The sequence below is a fragment of the Neofelis nebulosa genome, chromosome 17, assembly GCF_028018385.1.
Source record: "Neofelis nebulosa isolate mNeoNeb1 chromosome 17, mNeoNeb1.pri, whole genome shotgun sequence".
NCBI lineage: Eukaryota > Metazoa > Chordata > Mammalia > Carnivora > Felidae > Neofelis > Neofelis nebulosa.
The window spans coordinates 25,928,611-25,951,956 of NC_080798.1; the positions used below are offsets into that span (position 1 = coordinate 25,928,611).

General features: G+C 35.1%; 1 protein-coding gene across 2 annotated transcripts in view; it reads right to left on the bottom strand.

The window, feature by feature from the left end:
- The window catches only part of ITFG1 (integrin alpha FG-GAP repeat containing 1), a 345,618-nt gene that overhangs the window by 240,761 nt on the left and 81,511 nt on the right, over positions 1-23,346 (bottom strand). For both annotated transcript variants that reach the window (XM_058708060.1, XM_058708061.1), the window contains 2 exons: positions 19,671-19,732; positions 5,004-5,085 (listed from right to left, as the gene is read on the bottom strand). In XM_058708060.1, coding sequence (XP_058564043.1) covers positions 5,004-5,085; positions 19,671-19,732 — 144 coding nt within the window. The remainder of the gene's footprint in view (positions 1-5,003; positions 5,086-19,670; positions 19,733-23,346) is intronic.

Here is a 23,346-nt window from a genome sequence, read left to right on the forward strand (position 1 = left end):
AAAAGCACAGAGGTCAAAAACACCCTACTAAAGAATGAATAGGTCAACCAGGCAATTAGAGAAGAAATTAAAAAATATACATAAACAAACGAAAATGAAAATACAACAATCCAAACGCTTTGGGATGCAGCAAAGGCAGTCCTGAGAGGGAATTACATTGCAATCCAGGCCTATCTGAAGACACAAGAAAAATCCCAAATACAAAATCTAACAGCACACCTAAAGGAAATAGAAGCAGAACAGCAAAGATACCCCAAACTCAGCAGAAGAAGAGAAATAATAAAGATCAGAACAGAAATAAAACAATATAGAATCTGAAAAAACTGTAGAGCAGATCAATGAAACCAAGAGTTGGCTTTTTGAAAAAATAAACAAAAGTGATAAACCTCTAGGCAGGCTTCTCAAAAAGAAAAGGGAGATGACCCAAATTGATAAAATCATGAATCAAAATGGAATTTTTACAACCAATCCCTCAGAAATACAAGCAATTATCAGGGAATACTATGAAATATTATATGCCAACAAACTGGACAACCTGGAAGAAATGGACAAAATCCCAAGCACCCACACACATTCAAAACTCAAACAGGAAGAAATAGAAAGCTTGATCAGACCCATAACCAGCAAAGAAAATGAATCAGTTATCAAAACTCTCCCAACAAATAAGAGTCTAGGACCAGATGGCTTCCCAGGGGAATTCTACTAGACATTTAAAGCAGAGATAATACCTACTCTTCTCAAGCTGTTCCTGAAAATAGAAAGGGAAGGGAAACTTCCAGACTCATTCTATAAAGCCAGTATTACTTTGATTCCTAAACCAGACAGACACCCAGCAAAACAAAAAAGAAGTACAGGCCAATATCTCTGATGAATATGGATGCAAAAATTCTCAATAAGATACTAGCAAATTGAATTCAACAGCATATAAAAAGAATTATTCACCATGATCAAATGAGATCAAGTGGGATTCATTCCTGGGCTGCAGGGCTGGTTCAACATTTGCAAATCAATCAGTGTGATACATCACATTAATAAAAGAAAAGATAAGAACCATATGATCCTGTCAATTGATGCAGAAAAAACATTTGATAAAATTCAGCATCCCTTCTTAATAAAAACACTCGAGAAAGTCAGGATAGAAGGAACATACTTAAACATCATCAAAGCCATTCATTAAAAACCCACAGTTAATATCATCCTCAATGGGGGAAAATTGAGAGCTTTCCCCTGAGATCAGGAACATGACAGGGATGCCCACTCTCACCGCTGTTGTTTAACATAGTGTTGGAAGTGCTAGCATCAGCAATCAGATAACAAAATGAAATCAAAGGCATCAAAACTGGCAAAGATGAAGTCAAGCTTTCACTTTTTGCAGATGACATCATATTATACGTGGAAAACCTGATAGACTCCACCACAGGTCTGCTAGAACTGACACGTGAATTCAGCAAAGTCGCAGGATACAAAATCAATGTACAGAAATCAGTTGCATTCTTATACACTAATAATGAGCAAAAGAAAGACAAATAAAGAAACTGATCCCATTGACAATTGCACCAAGAAGCATAAAATACCTAGGAATAAATCTAACCAAAGATGTACAAGATCTGTATGCTGAAAGCTATAGAAAGCTTATGAAGGAAATTGAAGAAGATACAAAGAAATGGAATAACGTTCCATGCTCATGGATTGGAAGAGTAAATATTGTTAAAATGTCAATATTACCCAAAGCTATCTACACATTCAATGCAATTCCAATCAAAATTGCACCAGCATTCTTCTCGAAGCTAGAACAAGCAATCCTAAAATTTTTATGGAACCACGAAGACCTTGAATAGCCAAAGTAATATTGAAGAAGAAGATCAAAGCGGGAGCCATCACAATTCCAGACTTTAGCCTCTACTACAAAGCTGTCATCATCAAGACAGTATGGTATTGGCACAAAAACAGACACACAGATCAATAGAATAGAATAGAACCCCAGAATTAGATCCACAAAAGTACGGCCAACTTATCTTTGACAAAGCAGGAAAGAATATCCAATGGAAAAAAGACAGTCTCTTTAACAAATGGTGCTGGGAGAACTGGAGAGCAACATGCAGAAGGATGAAACTAGACCACTCTCTTACACCATACACAAAAACAAACTCAAAATGGATAAAGGACCCGAATGTGAGACAGGAAACCATCAAAACCCTAAAGGAGAATGCAGGAAAAAACCTCTCTGACCTCAGCCACAGCAATTTCTTACTTGACACATCCCCAAAGGCAAGGAAATTAAAAGCAAAAATGAACTATTGGGATCTCATGAGATAAAAGGCTTCTACGCAGCAAAGGAAACAATCAACAAAACTAAAAGGCAACCAACGGAATGGGAAAAGATATTTGCAAATGACATATCGGACAAAGGGCTAGTATCCAAAATCTATAAAGAGCTCACCAAACTCCACACCCGAAAAACAAATAATCCAGTGAAGAAATGGTCAGAAAACATGAATAGACACTTCTCTAAAGAAGACATCCGGATGGCCAACAGGCACATGAAAAGATGCTCAACGTCGCTCCTCATCAGGGAAATACAAATCAAAAGCACACTCAGATATCACCTCATGCCATGCAAAGTGGTCAAATGAACAAATCAGGAGACTATAGATGCTGGCAAGGATGTGGCGAAATGGGAACCCTCTTGCACTGTTGGTGGGAATACAAACTGGTACAGCCGCTCTGGAAAATAGTGTGGAGGTTCCTCAAAAAATTAAAAATAGATCTACCCTATGACCCAGCAATGGCACTGCTAGGAATTTCCCCAAGGGATACAGGAGTACTGACGCATAGGGGCACTTCTACCCCAATGTTTATAGCAGCACTTTCAACAATAGCCAAATGATGGAAAGAGCCTAAATGTCCATCAACTGATGAATGGATAAAGAAATTGTGGTTTATATATACAATGGAATACTACGTGGCAATGAGAAAGAATGAAATATGGCCTTTTGTAGTAACGTGGATGGAACTGGAGAGTGTTATGCTAAATGAAATAAGTCATACAGAGAAAGACAGATACCATATGTTTTCACTCTTATGTGGATCCTGAGAAACGTAACAGAAGACCATGGGGGAGGGGAAGAAAAAAAAAACAGGTTAGAGAGGGAGAGAGCCAAAGCATAAGAGACTCTTAAAAACTGAGAACCAACTGAGAGTTGATGGGGGTGGGAGGGAGGGGTAGGTGGGTGATGGGTATTGAGGAGGGCACCAGTTGGGATGAGCACTGGGTGTTGTAGGGAAACCAATCTGAAAATAAATTTCATATTAAAAGAAAATAAATAAAAGTGTTTACTGATATGCTACCTAAAGTCATTGAAAATAGTGGGGAAATATAGTTATGTTTCTTAATGGGCTATATCCTATATTCTGCACATTTGAACAATACCTGCATGTAAAAGTCTATGGTTAGTCAAATTTAAATAAATTTTAAGAAAAGCTACCAATAATGTTGTTAAAGTCAAGGCACTTATATAAAACACATGATCATAACACAAATAGAAGTTCTTAACTAGAGTTAAGGGAGGTATGTGTACCCTTGAAAATTATATAATGCATATATACTTTTTTTTTCTAGAGGAAGACTTGCAAAAGGATTTGTTGTCAATCCAGTTTATCAAGTCAGTCAGCAAATTTAAAAAAATTTTCATGTATAACTTCACTATTTGCTTATTAAAGACTATATGTAAATCAGGAACCAGAAAAAAGCTCAAAATCAAAGTAACATGCAACATAACCAAACTAAAATACAGTACAACATAGAGATGTTGATATTTCCATCAAGTAACACTATTTTTTAAAGTTTATTTATTTATTTTTGAGAGAGTGTGCACGCACACATGCACACATACGAAGGGGCAGAGAGAGAAGGAGGGAGAGAATCCCAAGCAGGCTCTGCACTGTTGCAGAACCTGACATGAGGCTTAATCTCACGAATCACGAGATTATGACCTGACCCGAAATGAAGAGACCAGCGTTTAACTGACTTAGGCAGCCAGGTGCCCCTGAAATAACACTATTAAACTTGTTATAGCTGCCTTGGGATTCATTTCTATGACACTGAACAAAGAGCTGATTGAGCCAACTGAGCAAAGAGCAGTAATGACAACAAAAAAACAGGTAAGTCCAATGAAAAGATGTTATACAGTAATTTATTGTCATATTACTATGTGCCCAATAGTGTACTTTATTCACATTGTGTTCCTCACTATAGTCTTGGGAGGTGGATACAATTGTCATTGAAATTTGACAAATGAGGAAGCTGAGGCCTCTGGGCCTGGTGACATGTCATCTGGATTCTGAGGAAGAAGCTGAGGTATTTATTGGCAGAATGAAGGAAAAGTAGGAGGAGAGTGGGCTTTAAACTCCTAGGTAGTGGTCATCTAGACTACTTTACTATCTAATACAAAATCCTTTTTAATAATAACTGACAAATGATGAAAGAGGCATACATGCTTTGGAAGTTCCTAACCAAAGTGAACTTGATTTACAGTGTCGAATCTTAAGGAAAACAGAGATTCATGTGTCCTCATCTGGCAAATTCACAATAGATGTTACTGTTCTTTGAAATTATGATGTAAATAGAAATGGTTTTTAGTATTCAAGTTTCAAGAGGTCAGGTTAATTCCCAATTTTTTTTGTTCCATCATTTAGAAATGTATGAAGACTTCACAATAATCACTAGTTGGTATCCTTTAGAAAAGCCTCAACAGACTTCCTTGTTTTGCATGTTACTCCTGCAAACAGGAGACCCTTAAGTTCAAATTATACTTTAAACATAAATGTCATAAATGGCCCCTTCTTGTGTTAAGGAATTGACCACATGCCATGTATAATACTGGAAAAGACACCTTTTAAATCTTCAATAGTTCTGAAGACAATACAATTATATTCAGGTATGGGAAATTAGTATGACTAGGTTAGAGAAAGGGGTAGAATTTGAAAGATGAAAAGAATCTTACCAAAGTCTGCAAATGCTGACTGTCCAATCACCACCATATTTTGAGGTTTTTCAAATACAGTATTGACAGAGAAATTTCCATCCTGTTAACGGCAGAAAAGTTTGGATTAGCCTATTATAATCCATTCATCTGTCAAGTGTGAAACAAAGCATTTTAACTGAGGCACGGAAATAAATAATTTAAGGCTTTTGTTGTACTACAAAAAAACTATTCACTTTCCTGTTCTACTTTTACCATAAAAAAAAAGAAAGAAAAAGCAACTGCTGTGAGTTGATAAAAATTGCCTGGAGTGCTTTCCTTGCCTTCTGGTGTTATATTCTTTACTAAATCTTCATTATAATTTCAGACGAGTGTCTTCTCCTTTCAAGTACTGTGGAAATAGTAGTGTACTTGGTATATTCTTTATATTTGGAAATATAAAGAAGTATAAAAAATAGATCCTACCTTCAGGGAGCTTCCAGTTCAATTGGGAGATAAGATATGTCAAGAAAATAGAACTTCTGAAGGTAACACATAAGTGGTACAAGCAAGTAGCAAAGACACTGTTTTATAGATTTCAAAGGAAGAAGACTTCTATTGGGTACAATTAAGAAAAAATATCAAGATTCAAATGAGATGAGGGGTGACTGGGTGGCTCAGTTGGCTGAGCATCTGACTTTTGATTTTGGCTCAGGTCATGATCCCAAGGTTGTGAGACAGAGCCCTACATCAGGCTCTGCACTGAGCATGGAACCTTATTCTTATGATTCATTCTTTCTCTTTCTCTGTCTCTCTCTCTCTCCCTATCTCTCCCCCAACCCATGACCCTCTCCCTGGCTTGTGTGAGATCTCTTTCTCTCACTCTCAAAAAAAAAAAAGATTCAAATGAGATGATAATTCCATGGATCCTTAAAGGGCCATTCATTAGCAACTCAACTCAAGTTTCTGTATCATTGTGAAAAGGGAACAAAGGATTACAACAACTGGTAGGTGCTAAGGAGAGCTCGGCTAAGCTAAACAAGAAAGAAAATCCATTAGAGATCCTTTGTTTCAGTTACTCTTTCCAAATGGAGAATTGCCTTTCCTTTCTATAATTTTATTTATTCATTCATTCATTCATTTATACAGCACAAGCAGGGGAGAGAGAGAGAGAGAGAGAGGGAGAGAGAGAGAGAGAGAGAGAGAGAGAGAGAGAGAGAGAGAGAGAGAGAGAGAGAGAGAATCTTAAGCAGGCTCTACGTTAACTGCAGAGCCCAACATGGACCCTGAATCCATGACCGTGGGATTTGACCTGAGCCAAAATCAAGAATTGGGCACCCAGGTGCCCTCCTTTTCTACAATTTTAGATTACAACACCAGAAAAATCAACCAAAAAACTGAATTTGGAGCACTTAGTTCTATACAGAGCATTCTTTTTATCATTGACATTTCTACTCACTATTTGACATACTGACTTTGATTACTATATACTTTATATAGATAAGTATATGTTGAAAAATATTATAAAAATTAAAAAATTTTCTCCTAAGGATACTGCAGATTTGCAAGTTAATTTTATAAGGAGTCACTTCTGCTATTTTAGAGAAAGGCACTGCGGCAATGAAAACATGAAGACCAAATGCTCGAGGAACATGAGTAAGTGGGTAAGATTTGTCTTGTGACAAATCAAGTATTTTCCAATCATTTTAACAGTGTTATCTGCATGCAGAAACATGTTTCCCCTACGATTACTAAAGTATCTGATAAACTTTTTGAATGATGCTTCTATAGAAATCTTATTTACATAGTGTCTTAAACTTATGATTCCCCTCCAGTCTTATGGAGTACCTGAAGTTACATTAGAGATATATCAAAGGTGCCAAATCTCTGACTGAAGTTCCCACTGCCTTTGCACTTTAGAAACATCATAGCATATGTTCACTCTGTAGAGTGGACATAATGGTTCTAGGATAAATAGAAAATCTCTTTTAAACTACATCAGCTTCACGTTAACATAAAGAGGAATGCCAACTCATTATACTGATTCAAGTGAACAAATTACTCCAGTGAAGTTCTTTTAAACTTAATAAGTATATGTAGAAGTGTTTCTGGATATAACCTCATGGTGCATTTCCATCAAGAAACACTGAGTACTTCCCAGGTGATGGTCTCCCATGTCTAAGATGCCATATTAACCCCGAACCTCAGTAGAACAAAAGCAATAGTTCCTTTCAGTCACTGGGGAAAAAGAACATATTCTTGCTACAGTGAGAGCATGCAGAATACATTATATATATGACATAATTAGGGGAAGATAATACTTTATCAGATTTAACTTCCCTTTATTATCATTACTTATTCTTTGCTCTAATTGGTAATAGAAAAGTATATAACTCAATCTCAATTCAGATTAGTATCATTTACATATTTAATATTTGATAAAAATGATTCTATAAACTTTATCAACATGTTATTACTCTTAATAGATAACACATTTTAAAGTGAAGTATGACCATACTTATTTTCACTTTTAACTTTATTTTTTTTAATTTAAATCCAAATTAGTTAGCAGATAGTGCAACAGTGATTTCAGGAGTAGATTCCTTAATGCCCCCTATCCATTTAGCCCAACCCCCCTCCCACAACCCCTCCAGTAACCCTCTGCTTGTTCTCCATATTTCATATTTCATATTTCTGCTTGTTCTCCATGTTCATGTCTTTTGCCCATTTCTTCACTGGATTACTTGTTTTTTGGATGTTGAGTTTGATAAGTTCTTTATAGATTTTGGATACTAACCCTTTATCTGATATGTCGTTTGCAAATATCTTCTCCCATTCCATCAGTTGCCTTTTAGTTTTACTGATTGTTTCCTTTGCTGTGCAGAAGCTTTTTATTTTGATGAGGTCCCAAAAGTTCATTTTTGCTTTTGTTTCCCTTGCCTCCAGAGACATGTTGAGTAAGAAGTTGCTGCAGCCAAGATCAAAGAGGTTTTTGCCTGCTTTCTCTTCGAGGATTTTGATGGCTTCCTGTCTTACATTTAGATCTTTCATTCATTTTGAGTTTATTTTTGTGTATGGTATAAGAAAGTGGTCCATGTTCATTCTTCCGCATGTTGCTGTTCAGTTTTCCCAGCAGCACTTGCTGAAGAGACTGTCTTTATTCCATTGGATATTCTTTCCTGTTTTGTCCATACTTATTTTCAAACATGAAATTGCTTTGTACCTATCTAACGTAGGAAATACTAGCATATAGTCAAGACTCTTTCATACCTAGAGAGCAGAATAGACTAATGGAAAGGGCACTAGATGTAGAGTTAGATGACAGGGGTTCTAGTTCCGCTTTCATTGGTAAGTTGTATCACTTTGGAACAGCCACTTACTGTTGTGGGTCTCAGCTCTAAGCCCTTAGAAGGGGATAAACATACGGTCTACTCGAGGGTTCTATATGGTATCAATGCAATGACAGATTAGAAAGTATTCTACAAAATGTAGCGTTATTAGGCACTTATATAGTATTTTTATAATGGCAGTCCTATGCTTAGGAGCTCCGAGTACCTTTTTCATGGACTGCTATTTGACATGAATGCACTACACTTGGTCTCATTCTTTACCATGCTGTTCTCACTGGTCTTCACTGTTGAAGCCATTAGGGGTTCTGCTGCAGCTATGTCTTTTGCCTTTCCTTTTGTCTGTACAACGAATGACTTATAGGTAGAAATTTGAGAAACAGATTTCCTAGTTGAACTTCTGGCTCCACTGTTTGCTAGCTTTCAGGTCAAAATAAGTTAGCTCTACTCTAAAAGCATCTGTTTACTTATCTTGAAAATGTATTTTTACAAAGTTTTGTGAAGATTAGTGAGATAGTCCATATAAAGTGCTTAGTAGAATATATGCAGACAGTATGGATTTAGTAAACATTAACTATTATCACTAGTAGGAACACGAATAATAATACCACTATTCCTGCTACAAACACTACCATCTGCCATTGAAGCAGCTAACCCACTGCCAGTGACAGAGGACACTACCTGCCAGTTTCTGCTTAAATTCCAACCACAGGTGCAATGTTATAACAAGTATCTTTTTTTATAGATGGCTACCCATGCATTGGCCTATATCTTTTAATATTTAATGTTAAAATTGTTATATTTACAATGTTTGAGAAAATGACCAAGAAGTAATATCTGATGACTATTTTGTGTTTACATCTTTATTCATATAAAGCAATGATTCTCAACGGGGGGTGATTTTGTTCTCCAAGGACACTGGGCAATGTCTGGAGATCTTTTTGATTGTCAAAATCGGAGGTAGCTACTAGCATGTAAGTGAGTAGAAGTCAGAGATACTGATAAACAACCTACAATGCATAAGACGGAACTCTATGATAAAGAATTATCTGGCCCCAAATGATAATAGTGTCAAGACTATAAGTTCTGACATAAAGGGTGGTAGGTATTACCCAAGGGTCTGGCTTTGCCATTTTTGTCCTTAGTCTTTTCCTTTGTGACACTTACCTAGTCTCTTCCTTGAACTCTAGTCCGAATATTTCTTTTTTTTTATTTTAATTAAAAAAATTTTTTAAAAATTTAGTTCCAAGTTAGGTAGCATATGGTGCAACAATGATTTCAGGAGTAGATTCCTTAATGCCCCTTACGCATTTGGCCCATGCCCCCTCCCACAATCCCTCCAGTAACCCTCTGTTTGTTCTCCATATTTAAGAGTCTCTGATGTTTTGTTTCCCTCCCTGTTTTTATATTATTTTTGTTTCCCTTCCCTTATGTTCATCTGTTTTGTCTGTTAAAGCCCTCATATGAGTGAAGTCATATGATATTTATCTTTCTCTGTCTACTCCATTACTAATTGCCTTCTTGATATATCTCTTATCTGAAATAATTTTTTTTTCCTACCTCAAATTAGATATTTCATTTGTCTTTTCTCTAACTGGTCACTAGTACAAAACACAAATTACCATTGCATTGATAAATATTTTTCATATTTATCCCTTCTAGGCCATTCCCAATACTTTATTCCTTTAATCATTCACCTCTTTCCCAGGTTATAGTAAATTCCACCTAAGTTATCTCCCTGCTTCCAGATTTTCCATGCAAACTTATCTGATCTACAGTAGTAAGATAATGGCAACAATGAGAACTCTGTTCATCTCACCTTCAGTCCTAAAAGGTTTAAAAGCTTCTCAATAAATATTTAAAAGATTAAATTACTTAGTTTGGAAGTCAAAGCTTCTGCTGATCTTGTCTAAACCAATTCTTCTTATCTTACCTTCCAGTATCTTTTCATGCTCTGGGCCAAACCAGCCATGTTCAACTCTCTGAATATGTCCTGGGTTCCTGTGTACTTCCTTCCCCATCTCTTTCTTTCTCTCACTTCCAACCACTAACATTCTGCTCATTTGAACTGGCCATTTCAAATACCACATCTTTATGGAGTCTTCCCTGATGATCCTCGGTAGACCAAACAGAAGCAACTGCTCTGTCTCTGAGCTACTTGTAGCATGAGGTTTGTATATCTCATTATACCAGCCAGAGCTGCCCATACTTAGCCTTCTTGGCCTATAAGCTCCATTCATTTCTGTGCCTCCCAGAGCACCTGCCTGGGACTGTGTACACAATTCACATTCTAATGAGATTTGCTAAAGCTCTAGCTCTACTACCTAATATGGCTTTATAGATATTTGGAGGGTTTTTTTTGGTGAACTAGTGTATCCTACAAATTGTTTGTCCAATCTCTAACTGAAAATAATCCTTCATTTAACAAAATCTACACTTTATTTAAACTAGTTAATACTAAGTCTACATTTCCCTTAACTGTACCAGTGACTTATTAATTGTCAATATGGGTATCTTACTGATCCAGCTGTTTTACTGCAAGAACAGCCCTTAGTCTCTACTGCCCATCACTTACTTTATTAACTTTCTTTAAAAGAAAACAATAATAGAAGAGACCAAATAAATATCTGGTCTCTTCTTGAAGGTTTTCCCCTACTACATTGCTTTACTAGGTTTAATTCCGAAGGCTGCCATGATTTGCAAGACCAGGAAACTTCCCTAATATACCCAACTTCTCTAATATATAACAGAGAGTCAGACAAAATGAAGAAACATAGGAATATTTCTTAAATGAAAGATATAAAGCCACAGCAAAAGATCTAAATGAAATGGAGATAAACAATATGCCTCATAAAGAATTCAAAATAATGGTCATAAAGACACTCACTGGACTTGAGAAAAGAGTGTAGAACCTTAGTGAGACATTCAAAAAGAGATTGAAAATATAAAAAAGAACCAATTAGAGAACAAGAAGATAATAACTGAAATTAAAAAAGCACTAGAGGGAATTAACAGAAGATCAGAGGAGAGAGAAGAACAAATTAGTGACCCGGAAGACAGAGTAATGGAAAGCAACCAAGCTGAACAGCAGAGAGAAAGAAGAATAATAAAAAATGAGAATAGACTTATGGAAGTCAGTGACATCATCAAGTGTAATAATATTTGCATTATAGGCATCCCAGATGGAGAAGAGACAAAGGGGCAGAAAATTTATTTGAAAAAATAATAGCTGAAAACATCCCTAATTTGGTGAAGAAAACAGACATCCAGATTCGGGAGGCACAGAAAGCCCCCAACAAAATCAACCCAAGCAGGTTCATAATAATACACATAATAATTAAAATGGCATAAAGTACTGATAAAGAGAGAATTTTAAAAGCAGTAAGAGAAAACAGTTACATTCAAGGGAAACCACATAAGGCTTATAAGCTTATTTGCCAGCCGAAAGTTTGCAGGTCAAAAGGGAGTGGAATGATATATTCAAAGTACTGAAAGGAAAAACCTGCAACCAAGAATATTCTACCCAACAAAGTTAACATTCAGAAGAGAAAGAGAGATAAAATGTTTCCTAGACACACAAAAGTTAAAGGAGTTCATCAACACTGAGCCTTCTGAGAAATGTTAAAGGCAATCTATGAATGGAGAGAGAAGGCCATAATAATTAGGAGTAAGAAAATTATGAAAGGAAAAAATTTCACAGGTAAATACAAACATAAGGAAAGCAGATTAATCACTTATAACACCAGTACAAAAGTTAAAGGGAAAAAAAAGCAGTAAAATCAATTATATCTGTAAAAACCAGTCAAGGGACTCATAAAATAAAAGAATGATGGGGCACCTGGGTGGCTCAGTCGGTGAGTGTCCACTTCAACTGAGGTCATGATCTCACTGTTCGTGAGTTTGAGTCCCATGTTGGGTTCTGTGCTGACAGCTCTGAGCCTGGAGTCTGCTTCAGATTCTGTGTCTCCCTCTCTCTGCCCCTCTCCTGCTCACACTCTTTGTCTCTCTCTCTCAAAAAGAAATAAACATAAAAAAAAAAAAATAGGATGAAACGTATGATGTCATGTATATAAAACATAGCGGGGGGTGGGGAGTAAAAATTTAGTGCTTTTAGAATGGTTTAAATTTAAGTGACCATCAATTCAATACACAGTATTGTATGCATAAGATGTTATATATAAGCCTAAAGGTAACCATGTAATCAAAACATTACACAAAAAATATACACAAAAAATAAAGAATAAGTAATCCAAGCATAGCACTAAAGAAACCCATCAAACCACCAGGAAAGACAACAAAAGAAGAAAGGAACAGAGAAGAACTACAGAAACAGACATAAAACAAGTAACAAAATGGCAGTAAGTACATATCTATCAATAATTACACTGAGTGTAAATGGACTGACTACTGCAACTAAAAGACACAGGGTGACAGAATGTGTAGAAAGGCAAGACACAGCTACCTGTTGCCTATAAGAGACTCATTTTAGACCTAAAAACAAATGCAGATTGAAAGTAAAGTGAGGAAAACCATTTACCATGCAAATGCAAGTGAAAAGAAAACTGGGGTAGTAAAACTTATATCAAAGAAAAGAGACATTAAATAAAAGACTGTAGGGGTGCCTGGGTGCCTCAGTGGGTTAAGCGTCAGACTCTTGGTTTAGGCTCAGGTCACGATCTCACTGTTTCATGGGTTTGAGTCCTGCATCAGGCTCTGCACTGGCAGCATGGGGCCTGCTTGGGATTCTCTCTCATTCTCTCTCTGACCCTCCCCCACCAGCACTGTGTCAGTTTCTCTCAAAATAAATGAATAAACTTATTTTATTTTTTATATGAAATTGTCAAATTGGTTTCCATACAACACCCAGTGCTCATCCCAAAAAGTGCCCTCCTCAATGCCCATCACCCACTTTCCCCTTCCCTCCACCCCCCATTAAATAAACTTAAAAAAAAACAAAACAAAACACAAAGACTGCAACAAGAGACAAAGAAGGGCACTACATAATGATAAAGCGAACAATCCAACAAGAGTATGATACAGCTAATTGTAAATATTTATGTACCCCACATGGTAGTACCTAAATACATAAAGCAAATACTTACAGACATACAGGAAAAATCAACAGGAATACAATAATAGGGAGCTTTAACACTCCACCTACATCAATGGATAGATCATCCAGACAGAAAATCAACAAAGAAGCAATAGCGTTGAATGACATACTGGATGGACCTAAAGCAGTGGAATACTCATTCTTTTCAAGTGCACATGGACCATTCTCCAGATTAGATCACATACTGGGTCTCAATAAATTCAAATAGACCGGAAGCACATCATGTATCTTTTCTGACTACAACCTCATGAAACTAGAAATAAATCACAAGAAAGAATCTGGAAAGGACACAAATACATGGAAGCTAAGTGATATGCTACTAAACAATGAATGGGTCAAGGAAGAAATCAAAGAGAAAATAAAAAAATACTGCAGACAAATGACCATGAAAACACAAGAATCCAAAATGTTGGGGATGTAGCAAAAGCGGTTTTAAGCAGGAAGTTTATAGTAATAGATGCCTCGAGAAACAAGAAAAGTCTCAAATAAGCAACCTAACCTTACACCTAAAGGAGCTAGAAAATAAAAACAAATAAAATCCCAAACCAGTAGAAGGAATTAATAAAGATTAGAGCAGAAGTAAATGAAATAGAGATTAAAAAACAAGAGATCAATGAAACCAGAAGCTGATATATTAAAAAGATCAACAAATATTGATAAATCTTTAGCCAGAGTCATAAAAAATCAGAAATGAAAGAGGAGTGCATGGAGACATGCAGAAGAGTGAAACTAAACCACTTTCTTAAACCATACACAAAAATGGATGAAAGACCTAAATGCGAGACAGGAAATCATCAAAATCCTAGAAAAGAACACAAGTAGCCACCTCTCTGACTTCGAACACATGAACTTATCAGACATGTCACCAAAGGAAAGGGAAAAAAAAGAAAACATGAACTATTAGGACTTCATCAAGATAAAAAGGACAGCAAAGGAAACAAAACGAAAAGGCAGCCAATGGAATGGGAGACTATATTTGCAAACAACGTATCTGATGAAGGGTTAGTATCAAAATCTACAAAGAACTTATCAAACTGAACACTCCAAAAAACAAACAACTCAGGTATGAAATGGGCAGAAGCCATGAATAGACATTTTTCCAAAGAAGACATTCAGATGGCTGACACATGAAAAGATGCTCAGCATCACTTATCATCAGAGAAATGCAAATCAAAACCATGATGAGATTATCACCACACACTTGTCAGAATGGCTAAAATTAACAACACAAGAGACAACAGGTGTTGGCAAGGATGCAGAGAAAGGGGAACCCTCTTGCACTGCTGGTGGGAGCACAAACTGGTGCAGCCACTGTGCAAAACAGTATGGGAGGTTTCTCAAAGAACTAAAAATAGAACTACCTATGATCTAGCAAGTGTACTATTAGGTATACCCAAAGGATACAAAAATACAGATTTGAGTAGATGCATGCACCCCAATGTTTTTATAGCAGCAATATCAACAATAGCCAAACTATGAAAGAGCCCAAATGTCTATTGACTAATGAATACATAGAGGATGTAGTATATATATACAATGGAATAGAACTCAACCATCAAAAAGAATGAAATCTTGCAACAATGTGGATGGAGCTAGAAAGTAAAATGCTAAGTGAAATAAGTTAATCAGAGAAAGACAAATACCATGTGATTTTACTCGTATGTGGAATTTAAGAAACAAAACAGATGAACAAACAGGAAGCAGAAAAAGGAGAGAGGGAAACAAACCGCATGAGACAATACAACAAACGATATCTTAACAATAGAGAACAAACTGTGGGTTGAGGGAGGGAACTGTGGGGGAGATGGGCTATATGGGTGATGAGTATTAAGAGGAGGGCACTTGTTGTGATGACCACTGGGTGTTATATATAAGTGATAAATCACTGAATTCTGCTCCTGAAATCAATATTGCAATGTATGTTAACTAAAATTCAAATAAATAATAAAAAGAAATGAAAGAGGTGAAATAACAAGTGATGCCACAGAAATACAAAGGATTATAAGAGAAGAGTGTGTGAAAAATTATATGTCAACAAATTGGACAACCTAGAAGAAATGGATAAATTCCTAGAAACTATAACTTCTTAAAACTGAATCGGGAAGAAATAGAAAATTTGACCATACTGATTACTACCAGTGAAATTGAATCAATATCCAAAAAACTCCCAACAAACATAAGTCCAGAACCAGATGGCTTCACAGATGAATTCTACCAAACATTAAAAGAAGAGTTAATACCTAATCTTCTCAAACTATTCCAAAAAACAGATGAGAAAGGAAAGCCATCCAATTCATTCTATGAGGCCAGCATTACCCTGATACCAAAACCAGAAAAAGACACTGCAAACAATGAAAATTATAGGACACTAACTCTGATGAACATAGATGGAAAGGTCCTCAACAAAATATTAGCAAACCGAATCCAATATACATATAAAATCATTCACCATGATTAAGAGGATTTATTCCAGAGATGCAAGGGTGGTTTAATATTTTCAAAGCAGTTAATATGATATGTCACATTAACAAGAGAAAGGATGAAAACCATGTGATCATATCAGCAAATACACAGCAAGCATTTGAGAATGTACAACATCTATGCAAGATAAAAACTCTCAACAAAGCAGTTTTAGAGGAAACCTACCTCAACAAAATACAGGTCATATACGAAAAACTCATGGGTAATATATGCAATGATGAAATGCTGAGCTTTTCTCTAAGATCAGGAAGAAGACAAGGATATCCAGTCATCACTTTTATTCAACATAGTACTGGAAATCCTAGCCATGGCACTAAGACATCCAAATCATCCAAATTGGTAAGAAGTAAAATTTTCACTATTTGCAGATGATACGTATAGAAAAAAAAACCTACTAAAATATGTACCAAAAATCTACTAGAACTTATAAATGAATTCAGTAAAGTCACAGGATATAAAATTAATATACAGACACCTGTTGCATTTACATACCCTAATAATGGAGTAGCAGCAGGAGAAGTTAAGAAAACAATCTCTTTTACAACTGCACCAAAAATAATAAAATACTTAGAAATATACATATCCAATAAGGTGAACGACCTGTACTCCAAAAACTATAAAACTCTGATGAAAGAAACTGATGATGACACAAACAAATGGAAAGGTATTCCATGCTTGTGGATTGGAAGACCCACTATTGTTATAATTTCCATTATACAGTCTACAGATTTAATGCAATCCTTATCAAAATACAAATAACATTTATCACAGAACTAGAACAAACAATCCTAAATTTGTATGGAATGAAAAAAAAGACCCCAAATAGCCAAAGCAATCTTGAGAAAGAAGAAGAAAGCTAGAGATATCACAATCGCAGATTTCAAAATAGAGTACAAAGCTATAGTAATCAAAGCAGTGTGGCACTGGCACAAAAATAAACACATAGATTAATGGAACAGAATATAGTCCAGATATAAACCCACACTTATATGTTCAAGTAAGAATATATAACGGGAAAAAGAAAGTCTCTTCAACAAATGGTATTGTGAAAACTGGACAGCTAAATGCAAAAGAGTGAAACTGACCACCTTCTTACACCATACAGAAAAATTAAATTCAAAACAGTTTAAAGACCTAAATGTGAGACCTGAAACCATAAAATTCCTTGGAAGAAAACATGTGGCAACTGCTTTGACATTGGCTGTAGCAATATTTTTCTAGATATCTCTCCTCAAGCAAGATAGACAAAAGCGAAATTAAACTATTGAGACTATACCAAAAATCAAAAGCTTTTGCACAGTAAAGGAAACCATCACCAAATCAAAAAGGCAACTTACTGAATGGGAGAAGTTATCCAATGGGATATAATAGGAAATGATATCCAAAAAGGGGTTGATATCCAAAATATGTAAATACCTTCTATAACTCAACATCAAAAACCCCAATAATTTGATTTAAAAATGGGCAGAGGAACTGAATGGACATTTTTCCAAAGAAGAAATAAATGGCCAACAGACACTTAAAAGATGTTCAACATCACTAATCATCATGGAAATTAAAATGATCATTAGATCATTTTACACCTGTCAGAATGGTTAAAATAAAAAACGTAAGAAATAACAAGTGTTGGCAAGGATGTGGGAAAAAAAGGAACGCTCTGTGTATTGACTGTAATGCAAATAGATGCAGGTACTGTGGAAAACAGCATAGAAGTTCTTCAAAAAGTTAAAAATAGAATTACCATATGGCCCAAGGATTCCACTCTAGGTATCAACCCAAAGAAAATAAAAGTACTAATTTGAAAAGATATATGCACCCCTATGTTTATTGCATCAGTATTTACAATAGCCAAGATATGGAAGCAACCCAAGTATCCATTCACAGATAGATAAAGAAGAGGTGTTGTATATATGCAATGGAATATTACTCATCCATAAATACAAATGAGATCTTGCCATTTGCAATAATATGGATGACTCTGGAGGGTATAATGATAAAAAAAAACATTAGTCAGAGAAAGACAAATATCATATGATTTTACTCATGCGTGGAATTTAAGAAACAAATGCATAAAGAAAATGAGAGAAATTAAAAAATAGCCTCTTTAATATAGAGAACAAACTAGTATTTGCCAGAGGGGAGGTAGGTGAGGGGATGCCTGACATAGATAAAGGGGATTAACAGTACAATTATCCTGATAAGCACTTAGAAGTGTATAGAGTTGCTGAATCATCATACTGTACACCTGAAATGAACATAACACTGAATATTAATTATACTTAAGTTAAAAAAAAAATCTAACCTAGGGCAAAAGAAAATCAGCCTAGGCTGAGAGGATATCAAACAGTTAAAAGTATTTCATAATTTTATTACACCTTATATTTATGTGCAATGAGGCTTTTTGTCCTCCATATGGATATAGATTAATCAAAATGATTGATTTTCTCATATCTAATACCTCAAGATTCACTTTAGGTATTGTTTTCAAGTCCACCTAAAAAACAAATATCCCCCAGCAGTGGGAGATTTAATTTATAGTAATAATTAAGTATATAACAATCATATTTCTAATATCAGTAGAAGAAATAGAATTAATTTTTTAAAAAGTAAACAAAAATAAATCGTTCTGGTTTAGTTATATTTCTCACTTTTCCCATGTTAAGAAAAAAGAAGGATCAAGTTGTTTACTGTAGAAGTAGCATTTAGAAGTCCTGCTCTTATCTACACATAGCTTCTCCACTCATCCTAGTTTCCTTCTATGAAGAAATTTGAGTCATGACCAACATCAATTACTATCCTTTACTTGAAGGCTAATAATGAACTTCCTTCCACAAACTTGTACTGAACATTTTTTGAGATATGCTTATTTTCCATCCATATTTAATAAAAAATGTAAAATGTTATGGGTTTAATTTGAATTGAATAAAACACAATCATCAGTAAATAGATGAGAAATTCAGAGATCTAAAATTACAATTTGTTAAGTGTCTACTGGGTACCTGGCACTTCACACACATTGTTTCATTTAATCTTCACTTTCACATTACATGAAGCAGACACTCTTATTCTCATTTTGCATATGAGGAAAGTCAGGTTCAGTACTTGACCATTACTTGATGAAAGTCAGTTGGCCAATTTGGCCTGTCCTCAAATCCTGTCTTCTGTTACATAGCATGAAATTCAATTTTAAGACTTAGAGTGTTCTATTCTTCATTAATTAATATTTCATACAATCTACATCAAGCTAAAAGTAAAATAAAATAAAATCATCAGTTTGGGAGTCTTCTACTTGCAATTAAAAAAATATATATATTGGAAAAGACTCCTTAATCCTGGTCAAGTTGGCAGTCAGTTTAGTGTGTGTTGTTCTTATTATTTTATATAAGCCTGAAGGCAAGGAGGAAAAATTAGTCTTTTAAAAAAGGGTTTTTTTCAATAAACCATCATGCTGACAAATTAAATGATAGTAACCTCTCTCAACAGCTGACAGCCTAGCAGGGGCCCTGTTAACATTCACATTAGGGCAGACTGATTGGTTTAATTGGCAGTCATGCCTAAAAACCTGCAGAGGAATTGATGCTGAATGAATCATTTCCTTCAGCAATATTCAGCAGTTTGAATGCAGCAATGCAACCAAAGGCTCTTAAAGTTGTTCTATTTATTGTTGAAACCAACCAACCAAGTGATTACTTTCATTTTATTTTCTAAAATTGTGTGCTTTTACTGAAAGCCATCATTTAAAAATGCTTCAAAGAAAAGATTTCTTACCACATTTTCCCATATCTCAAACTGGAAGGTACTAGAGGCAGACAATGTCGTGAGGAACAAATCTAGAAGGAAAATAATAGAATTGTAAGTGTTGTTACTGATGTGTACATTTAAAACAGGAAGAAATGCAATACATAAAAATAGTTAATACAGTTGTACTTAAACATATTTTAAACTATATTTTAAGGAGCTTGATCCCATCAAAGAAAGCAAGCAGATGATCCTGTACTTGTAAATTAAGGAAAATGTATTTAAAGGGTGAATTTGGTGTTAATCCTTCAAAAGCATTCTTTCTTTCTTTTTAAAATATTTATTTATATTTTGGGAGACAGAGAGAGAGAGAGAGAGAGAGAGAGAGAGAGAGAGAGAATGGACAGGAGAGGGGCAGAAAGTGAGGGGGACAGAGGATCTGAAGCAGGCTCTGCGCTAATGGTAGAAGCCAGATGCGGGGCTCAAACTTTGAACTCACGAACCATGAGATCATTACCTGAGCTGAAGTCAGATGCTTAATCGACTGAGCCATCCAGGTGCCCCAAGCATTCTTTATTTTTAAGAGTGGTTATGCCATAAGAGGCTCTTAAATACAGAGAACAAACTGAGGGTTGATGGGGGGTGGGAGCAGGGAAAGTGGGTGATGGGCATTGAGGAGGGCACTTGTTAGGATGAGCACTGGGTGTTGTATGGAAGCCAATTTGACAATAAATTATGTTAAAATTTTTTTAAAGTTAAAAAATAATAAAAATTTTCATTTTTGAATTAAAAAAAATAAGAGTGGCCATGCATACTAACCTTTTTATGACACACATTTTTAGGTTAAGGTAGACTATATTAAAAAAAATATTCTAGTCAGAATCACATTGTGCTTTCTCAACTTAAAAGCTATGTTTCCTTATATGTCATAGCTGGGTTTCAGAATTATTTTAAATAACAGTATTTTAGCACAAAAATCTTTAGTACTCATGTTAGATGAACAACAAATTATATTCAAATTTTGAACAGAATTGTCCTTATATAGTCCAACTAAACAAAACTGTTTTATTGGAAAGTGCAAGATTTTAATAAAATTTATTGAAGAATAGGTTGACAGTCAAATCTAACATCCTACTAACAAAGGTCAGGTGAACTGCAAATCTATTCTAGTGCAGTATTTATTATATTTGCATAATGACAATTTTACTTAATGAATATACAAAATTTAAAAATGATGAGTTGACTCAGGAATATTAAAATAACATTATTCTTCTATGCTTTAAAAATGGGAATTAACTCAGTGATATGCAGACCATGACTATTTTAAAGAAACGTTTTTTTTTTTTTTGCACCATTAAATACGTTTAAGAGAAATATCCTTCTCATTTTAATGTGTTTTCTGTAGCGCTTTGATATGAATTTCATGAAGCTAATTTATTATTTTTTTTTTTTATTTTTTTTTTCAACGTTTTTTATTTATTTTTTTTGGGACAGAGAGAGACAGAGCATGAACGGGGGAGGGGCAGAGAGAGAGGGAGACACAGAATCGGAAACAGGCTCCAGGCTCCGAGCCATCAGCCCAGAGCCTGACGCGGGGCTCGAACTCATGGACCGCGAGATCGTGACCTGGCTGAAGTCGGACGCTTAACCGACTGCGCCACCCAGGCGCCCCTCATGAAGCTAATTTATATAATAGTTATAATAATAATAATTTTCATAGAATCCCCCAAAAAACTAAGGAATATTCTTCATTGTGAGAATTTGTTATACTCAAACTCCTGATTCCAAGTAAGTGGAACTATTCTTTATGTCAATGTTTTTCTCTGTGTTTATTTTTACACTAAGATGCTTTGCCTGTGGACATACAAATGTAGTCTTTAATGAAGGTAATTTCATTACTCCATCAAACATACACTCCCAGTGTCTATTTCCAGACTCATTTAGGAAAAATCCCATAGAATACCTGAGATTTGTGAGATGATATACCTACAGCCAACATGCTCTCTTCCTTCCATATACCCTCCACATTACCATCAGCATGATGAAAAATCAGAAGTGCAAATTTGATCTCATTCCTTCTCCTCCAGGATCTCTTCTCCCCCTGTGAAAAAGGCCTACTTACCTAAGCTTCCATGCTCATGTCCTGCTACTCCCTTACATGAAACTGACTCTCTGTAGTACCCTTTTACATCATAGCCATCTGGTATCCCCACCATTCCTGAGGCCATTCCTCTCTCTAGGCACAGCTTTCCCTCCATTGTTATTCCACTATGATATCTGTCAAGGGTTATTACAAGATACCATGATATTTCGATTTCACATCTGTCTTTCCTGAGCTGCTTGAAGGAGGAGTCATGCCTAATTGGTTTTTATCTTTGTGGTTCCTATGCGCTTGGAAATAATATGTGCTCAAATGACTGTTTAATAATTAAATGATACCATATATATCTTTACATATACCACTGTATACAGTGTGTGTGTGTATGTGTATATATATATACACTAAATATATAATCATTTAGTTGAATAACTAAATGATTCAATATATATATATAACTATAGTTATATGTATATAACTATACACATTGGGAACATTTCAGTTATATATATATATATAACTATATATAACTATATAGTTATATACATATAACTATAGTTATATATATATATATATATTGAATCATTTAGTTATTCAACATATATAGTGGTTCTTGCAGATACAAAAACTAAACTAGAAATAGTTACTCTATTGCCTTTTTAAAGAGTCTTGGGAAAAGAATGGTCTTCTGTTAAAGCATTTCATTAAAATTAAGTATGACTGATTATAGTGACTACAGTCTTAAAAATGTTTAAAAGCTGTTAATTTTTATATTATCTGAAAAGGTGGGTGATCAGGTTAAGGAAGTGATTAGGGATTAACAGCCACAGAGATTTCTAAGAATCACTTAGAGCCATGTCAGTGCAAGATCTGAGCTATTTGAAAGACATAAAAAAAGGGATAATTATGCTATTATTATATAACAGAGGTGAATTTGTTCAAACAGAAAGCATTACACTGTTGAAATTCTTAATGCATTTGAGAATAGATGAGAAGGCATCTTTCTGATGAGGGATCATAGACTTGTGGCCTTGATAAACCAGTTAGCTTTGTTGGACTGGAAGAGCTATTTCATTACCATGAATGGCCATGCAGGGATATTTAGAAGGGAGGGGTGGATGGTTACCAGCAACCTCTCATCATTCCTGGAAAAATAACACAAAATGTTTTTTTTTTTTTTTTCTGTTGGTGTTGCACTTGTCTCAATATATTTGTATAAAAGGTTATAACTTAAGAGCTTTTTGCTCTTTCATTCATAGTTAGAAAATCGAACAACTATAACCACAATTTTTGCTGATTCTATTTTCATAGCTTCATGGGGTATTTACTAAGATTTTGGAATACAGTAAAGTGAGATGAAGGATTAGAAGTACCTTGTAAAACAGATTAAAAAAATCTTTTCCCTATTCAATTGTATAAAAAAGGTTATAGGAAAAATAAATGATTCATTATGTGGAGAAAAAGAGACAATTTTTAACAATTCAATATGAAGAATCACCTCTGACTCTGAATGAAATGAGAACGAAATAATAGCTAGAAAAAAATTTTAGTCAACAAAGCAACAAAGTTCTCACCCTCCTACATGGTTGAGAGTAATCCACACGATAT